A 7,255-nucleotide genomic window follows, 5' to 3' on the forward strand; every position below is an offset into this window, starting at 1 on the left:
TCTGCCCCCTCCTCCAATGCATTTCAACTCCATCCTGTCTCCTATTAGAATTATATAGCTCTGAGATCTGTTAAGGGTTTTTTTTTAATCCCAAGAAAGTTAAACTAGTTATAAACTAGTTATTACAGTGGTACAGATATGGTATGGTGTTTGATATGTGAGCTGGTGTAGACATTTTTTCTGAATTATTTTGAATCACTCAGAAGTGCTTTTTAAATAGTTCCTTTGGGAATGTCGTAGTGAAATTGGAGCCGGAAAGTTCACTTATTATACCATATCATATATAATATTATTATAATAATATTCCGTAACTGCAGCGCCGCGTTTAATCCGCTCATCGTTCTGTACGTCACCACGTGTTCGGCAAGGCAACTGGAGCAGTGCATTGTGGGATTTGTAGTTTGTGTGTTATACGCGCGTCTAAGCAACCAGCCATTATAATAAGTCTGCCCATTAAATATTCGCGAGTTTGACACCGACGTGTTAGATCGTGGATTGATTGGAGTTACGTGGGACGACTGCGCATTAACAAGCCAAGTATGAAAAGATTAAAACAGAGACCTGTACCTGGTCGTGCTAATGAAATAACTAAAAAAGAAAGGTTTCGATTATTTTTGTAATTATTGATCATACAGAGGTTACAATTATCGTACAAATACAATAGCTATCTTACGTCTGAGCAAAGCTGCATTACACGCTTTTCGGTAGTGGCTGCTTAGGACTCTTCACAAATGCCTGTCAAAATGTGCGAAATAAGATTTTCTCGTTTTTTCCCCAAAGGTACGCGTAGATTAATGTAGATTAAGATGAGTTTTAAGAGACAAAATGAACACGGTGAGAAACGGAACCGCGGGTCGATTAAAAAGATCGCGCTTTAGCATGACGTGTGCTTGGGTCCTTTCCACTTCCTGGTCGGCGTCAGCAGCGCGGCTGAAGCGGATCGCGGCGAGATGTACGCGTCGTTTTAACGTTTTAATGGCCGTTTTTCACCCCTATAACTGTGCACTGTCTCTTCACCGAACAGGTCTAAGGTTACGTTTAAAATCACCCTGACGTCGGACCCCAGGCTGCCCTACAAAGTGTGAGTAGCGTCGGAGTAGAACCGATGCCTGCGAATAGCATTTATTTATTTTATTTCTCGTACCAAAGCTGCGGTTTTTTTATCAGTCCGGTATACATTAACATTGTCTGCTTGACAGATATGTTAAAATGTATGTGCTTGCATTACTGTCTCGGTTTATTAATGTCACACACTCACAGCAAATGACTTTTATTATTTTCCCTAATGAATATGCATGGTTCAAACCCCACTTACTACCATCGTGTCCCTGAGCAAGACACCTAACCCTGAGTGTCTCCAGGGGCGGGACTGTCCATGTAACTACTGACTGTAAGTCACTCTGGATACGGGCGTTTGATAAATACTGTAAATGTGAATGTAAACGGTCAACATATTGGTCAATCGTGGCCCTTTAAAACGTCCATCAACAGATTTAAAACGATCAACAGATGACATTTCACAGTGTCTCTGTGCTGCAGTGTTTCACAATGACAATCACTTCACTCACAAAGGGTTTTTTCTGAAAATGTGTGTCTGTGATCATTTCCTGTTCTTTGGGGAATAATATTGGGTAGGGCTGTCATATTATGGTCCATATTAAAATGTGACCATAATTCTCATTGTGTGTAAAGTTGAGTTGGCGCGACTTTTGAAATAGAGAGAAGATGCCCAAACCACGTTCAAGTTATTAGCTACCCAGTTCATTTACATTTACAGCGTAAACCAGACGTCCTTATCCAGAGCGACTTACAATCAGTAGTTACAGGAACAGTCCCCCCCTGGAGACACTCAGGGTTAAGTGTCCTGCTCAGGGACATAATGGTAGTAAGTGGGATTTGAACCTGGGTCTTCTGGCGAGTGTGTTACCCACTAGGCTACTACCACCCACCGGGGCAGTGGTGGCCTAGCGGTTAAGGAAGCGGCCCCGTAATCAGAAGGTTGCCGGTTCGAATCCCGATCCGCCAAGGTGCCACTGAGGTGCCACTGAGCAAAGCACCGTCCCCACACACTGCTCCCCGGGCGCCGGTCATGGCTGCCCACTGCTCACTCAGGGTGATGGGTTAAATGCAGAGGACAAATTTCACTGTGTGCACTGTGTGCTGTGCTGCTGTGTATCACATGTGACAATCACTTCACTTTACTTTTACTTTTACCCACCCAGTAGAAATATTACCATGAGGTCAGTTTGTCCAGTCATGTCCAGCGTCACTTCCTCTGTCCTTGCCCAGCCCAACATCACAGTGGTTCTGAACGTTCAGTGTTGGCAAATTCACCAAAAACTCTTGAGTGTCTCCGCTGCATCTGAATACTTTGGTTGTCTTTTCAGATTGAGCGTCCCCGAAAGCACGCCCTTCACCGCCGTGTTAAAGTTCGCAGCTGAGGAGGTGAGTGTTATTAGTCATTTTTTTAAAAAATGCAATTTCTAGCCACTGCAGGACCATAGACAGGTTCGGGGAACTCGTATTAATGTTCAATCATCTCACAAAAGGCACATTTTCATGATTTCATGAAAATCTGGTGTCATTAGCGTCATGTATGATCAGAACGAAGAAGTGATTCACTGGAAGCCTGTTTTTTTGTACTGCGGTAACTCCAGACTAATCTGATTTTAGCTTTAATCGAGACATTTTATGGCTGCATAATCAATATTGGCCCGTCCCTAATGTAAACACAAAGGATGTGTTTATCTCAGAAGACGAGCTTTCATCCAACCACGTTACAAACTGAAATGACAATTTCTTTATTTCATCTTGTGCTTATTCCTGTACGGTGAGAGGAAAAAGATCCATGCAGTGAGTTAAAAGAGATGCATTTACTTTACTTTACTTTGAGGACTCTTTTATCCAAAGCGACTTACAAGAGGACGACACCAGCAATTCTCATTCGGTTTCTAAAGATTTTGAGTTACAAAACTAAGATAGGGCCCTGATTAGGCCGAACTTTTCAGGAATAGAACATGATGGGGAATTGTTAAGTGCTGGATGAATTATTTATTAAAATGTATAAGTGTTAGATTCGTCTGAAATACTTTTAGAACAAGTGGGTTTTCAACTGCTTCTTAAAGGTGGTGGTGGTCTCTGCTAGTCGAATGGAGCAGGACAAGTTGTCCCACCGGACAGGGACACCAAAGGACAACAGAGTCGATTGGGATCGGAGACCCCGTGAAGCGGGCGTGCAGGAGTGTATCTGGCTAGTAGTGTGTTGGTGTAAGAGGGAGAACTTCCATTTACGGCCCTGTAGGCAGCATCAAGGATTTAAACTGGATGTGAGCAGCTACCGGGAGCCGGTGGAGAGAGGTGAGAAGAGGCGGGACGTGGGTGTGTTTCGGCTGGTTGAAGATGAGGCGGGCTGCCACGTTTTGGACCATCTGGAGGTGTTTTATGGTGACCGCAGAGGCTCCAGCCAGGAGAGAGTTTCAATAGTCCAGTTTAGAGATGACCGCTGCCTGGACCAGGAGCTGCGTAGCCTGGTGTGAGAGAAAAGGCCGAATCTTGCCAACGTTGTAGATAGTGAACCGGCAACATGATGGAGCAGACTCAGTTTGTCATCAATCCAAACAGCAAGGCTTTTTGCCGACGCCGTAGGTGTTAACAGTAGCGAGCCGGTTTGAAGTTTCTCTGAGGGGAGTTGTTTCCTGGGAAAAATCAGAATCTCAGTTTTGGGTCTCGTTCATTCTTCAAATGCCGATCTGGCATCTTGAAATGAGTTGTCTGCTGTGCAGTGGGGACTTAAGACCTTTTAATCCGCTTCATGCGAGTTCCCGTCGTCGTGGCGACGATCAATAGATATAAAGCCGGTTTTATGAGGGAGAATTCTCTTCCAGAACAAGTCGAGGACGTGGTTCTGGAAGAGATTGATTTGTAATTCCTTGCCGGGGGTGGGGGGGAGCATCGATTCCGGAAGGTTCCGTCCGACGCGGTGGCATTTCCTGTATTGTTCATTAATATCAGTCACCGCGGGGAAGCTGCCGGAATCGAATTGAGACTTGAGTCACGTCTGAGCCGAGCGTGGAGGATCGAGAAAACGAGCGTCACCCCCAGCGCACGGCCTCTTGATGGCGCTCTGTGGGTCCTGCAGTGGTTACGGAGATTTGTGCGCCGTAATAACGGACGGATGGAAACTGACAGGCGCTCCCTTAAGGAAATGAGGCTTTTGTTGATATTGACGTGCTGCAGGGTGACCGCTTCTCTCTGTCTCCTCCAGTTTAAAGTGCCTGCAGCCACCAGCGCCATCATCACCAATGGTGAGTAGCGGGTGTCTGGCGCCCGCGCCGGGTTGGCTCTCTTGGGGACATTTTTAATGCAACGGCTCCCTTTTATTAATCGCCTGTTACTTTGTGGTGATTTATTTACATTTACATTTGCAGCATTTATCAGACGCCCTTATCCAGAGCGACTTACAATCAGTATTACAGGGACAGTCCCCCTGGAGCAACTTAGGGTTAAGTGTCTTGCTCAGGGACACAATGGTAGTAAGTGGGATTTGAACCTGGGTCTTCTGGTTCATAGGCGAGTGTGTTACCCACTAGGCTACTACCACCCATTTATCGTCCACAATGGAAGATGGAACTTGTTTGTCACAATTTACATGCCAGTTCCATTCCTTTTTAGTCTTCTGAGGACTTCTATATCAGAGTTTTGGTCACATTTTGTGAAGAGGAACAAGCTCATGGGGAAAAACATGTTGGGCTCCGCCCGGTCATGGCGGCCTGGATGGTTCTGCATTTACAGAACTGCTTTCTGCTGGACTCTGCAGAATCTTCTAGTTTAGTAAGTGAATGCTTGTATAATGACGACGGCGTTTTTGTATTCTCGTTACAGATGGCATTGGAATTAACCCGGCACAAACTGCAGGTCGGTCCTCATTTTTACTTTCCGTTATTTCTCCTGCTGTCGGCACCATTCGGCAGCGATTAACGCGGGCTGCTGTGGAAATCTGATCGTTTTACTAGTTATTAATATATATTATATTTTATGCACCTTAATGGCAAAGTCCTGGCTAAATAAAAAATGTCTTATTTTTATATTTTTTAATTTTTTTGACACCAAGGCTGTATCTGCACTTTGCAAATTTGGGTTTTGTAATTATTTTTAGCTAATATGATTAGAAAAAGAAACTAATCATGCTTCTTTTTCCAGTAAGGGAATGTCAAAGGTCACGTTGCTTCATTTTCTGCATATCCATAGTAACAAAGTGCCATCTGGAAAGGTTTTTTTCTTGCATTGCAGTAATTAACGGGATATTTCAGTGTAAATGTTCAGTCACGTACGCAGCCCAGCCTGGACTGCTCTGCAGGGACCACGCTTGTCACTGTTCTCACTTCCCACTAACATGCAGTGACGCTTTCACGTTAATTGCGAGACTTATTTTTACATATCCAGTATGTTCAAATAAGTGTGCGTCCTTAAGTGCTCTGAAGTCACGATCACCACACAGCCGCTTAAACCTGCAATAAACTCGGCTGATTGGCCATAAACAGGTTTGATTTTTTTTTTTTTTTTTATGGACTGAATCACAATTCAGTTTGGCGGCTGAAAGTGAATGGGGAAACATCTCCATTGACACCTTTTAGTGTGTATGTGCGAGCGAGAAGTTTTTAATATTACGGCAAGGATTAATCACTAATACTTTTGATTAATTCTTTGCAAAAGTTTGTCAGTTTCAAACTTTTAATCTCTTTACAGCCGAAGTTAAAAATCCAGTAAACTATGTTGCAAAGGACATTCTGGTGTAGAATTGAAGATAAACATTAAGTTTGAAAAGGGGAGGGGCCTGTAGGCGTGATTGACAGCTCTCCCACACCCTACTTCCTCATTCCGGAACCCTCCTGTCAATGCGTCGCCTGCCCAGGTGTAGCTGTGGGGTTCTGCTGTAGACACCTCGGGACCAACATGCAGGTTGTTAGGACTTCGTTCATGTTTTCCTGTGTTTTAGGCTCCGCCCCCCCTTGGCGGGTCAGTGCCTGTTGTAATTGTACCTGTGTGTGTGTGTGTTTTAGGGAACGTTTTCCTGAAGCACGGCTCGGAGCTCCGCATCATTCCCCGGGACCGAGTGGGAGCAGACCTCCGGTCGACCAGAAAATGACCTGCATCCGCCCCCAAAATCAGCAGCTCCCCTCTATTTACTTGTGGCGTGGTGCTGAGCGGCGGCGAACGCGCCGCTCCCGACACCGGGCTCTCTGGGGAGCCCTCACCTGAGCTGATGGCTCCCTGAGGGCGCGCTTACCCGGGTTGCCGCCCATGAAACATAAATATACGTTCTTCTTCACCCCAAATTTCCTCTTTTTATGAGGTGCCCCCGTAATAACGTGCGGAGGATCTAATAATGTGTCGCGTTTTTATGGCATAACTTTTGTGTCTGTGATGCTTCAGTGCAACTTTCCTCCGAAGAAAATGAATAAACTAATAAAAACATATTTTTTTTTGTGTGTGTGTTGCGTCTCTCTCCCGATCCGTCATTAACACGTATTAATAACTGCGCTCTCGCTGCCGCCGCCGTGCATTAAGAATGCATTAAGAAAGGAAGTGGCTGAGCGAGGAGGAGCGCCCGCTTCCCGCAGGCCCCGCCGGGACATTAGCCCGGGCCAGAGCAGGAAGAGGATGCGAGCGCTCAGCCGCCCGGCCTAATGGCGCCCTTCATTTGTTTTAATCGCGCTGCCGCCGTCGTTTATCATGGAGAAAGGGAGGATGGAGGAGGGGTAGAAAAAAAAAAAAACTGCCCTTATGGATTCAGTAAGGAGCATCATTACAATAATGGAGAAGCTGAATGCCGTGTTCCCATTGGACCAGCTGCAGTCCTGTTCCGGATAAAAAATGGATTTGTCACCTCATAGGTGGCTGCTGTCATGCTCTTTTTGTAGTTCTACCGCAGTGTCTCGGGTGTGTCACTTTCTGGACGTGTAAATAAAACCTCCGCCGTCTTTGGTGAGCGTAGTGGGCCACGGCCTCTGCGGCATGAGATGAGCAGCAGGCCCACGTCAGCTTTCATTCAGACCGTCCACCTCACATCTGATCTGGTGGCTTTCACATCTCTACAAAGGCAGAATGAACCCGGTGTTACGTGAAATTAGCCCCAACTTCCCATAATGCATCCTGGTGCCATGTCCTCCAGGATGTCAGCGAAATGGCCAGATTTATCACACCAGTTCATCTTCTTACATATACATTCAAGGCATTTGGCCGTATCCAGAGCGAC

At 45.7% G+C, this 7,255-nt stretch overlaps 1 protein-coding gene across 1 annotated transcript; it reads left to right on the forward strand.

Annotated features, from left to right (window-relative positions):
• The first annotated feature begins 908 nt into the window (after nucleotides 1–908).
• On the forward strand, nucleotides 909–6,486 carry ufm1 (ubiquitin-fold modifier 1). The gene is made up of 6 exons (XM_028983928.1): nucleotides 909–952; nucleotides 1,025–1,081; nucleotides 2,388–2,445; nucleotides 4,265–4,304; nucleotides 4,882–4,914; nucleotides 6,060–6,486. Coding segments are annotated over exons 1-6 (276 nt in total). The 5' UTR covers nucleotides 909–950; the 3' UTR covers nucleotides 6,146–6,486.
• The last annotated feature ends 769 nt before the right edge of the window (nucleotides 6,487–7,255 follow it).

This window comes from Denticeps clupeoides, chromosome 6 (genome assembly GCF_900700375.1).
Source record: "Denticeps clupeoides chromosome 6, fDenClu1.1, whole genome shotgun sequence".
Lineage (NCBI taxonomy): Eukaryota > Metazoa > Chordata > Actinopteri > Clupeiformes > Denticipitidae > Denticeps > Denticeps clupeoides.

Bases quoted from the DNA above. Each gene is read 5' to 3' on its own strand.
- ufm1 (XM_028983928.1), top strand. The intron at 2,446-4,264 runs GTGAGTGTTATT...TGTCTCCTCCAG, and splicing joins TAAAGTTCGCAGCTGAGGAG to TTTAAAGTGCCTGCAGCCAC. The intron at 4,915-6,059 runs GTCGGTCCTCAT...TGTGTGTTTTAG, and splicing joins TAACCCGGCACAAACTGCAG to GGAACGTTTTCCTGAAGCAC.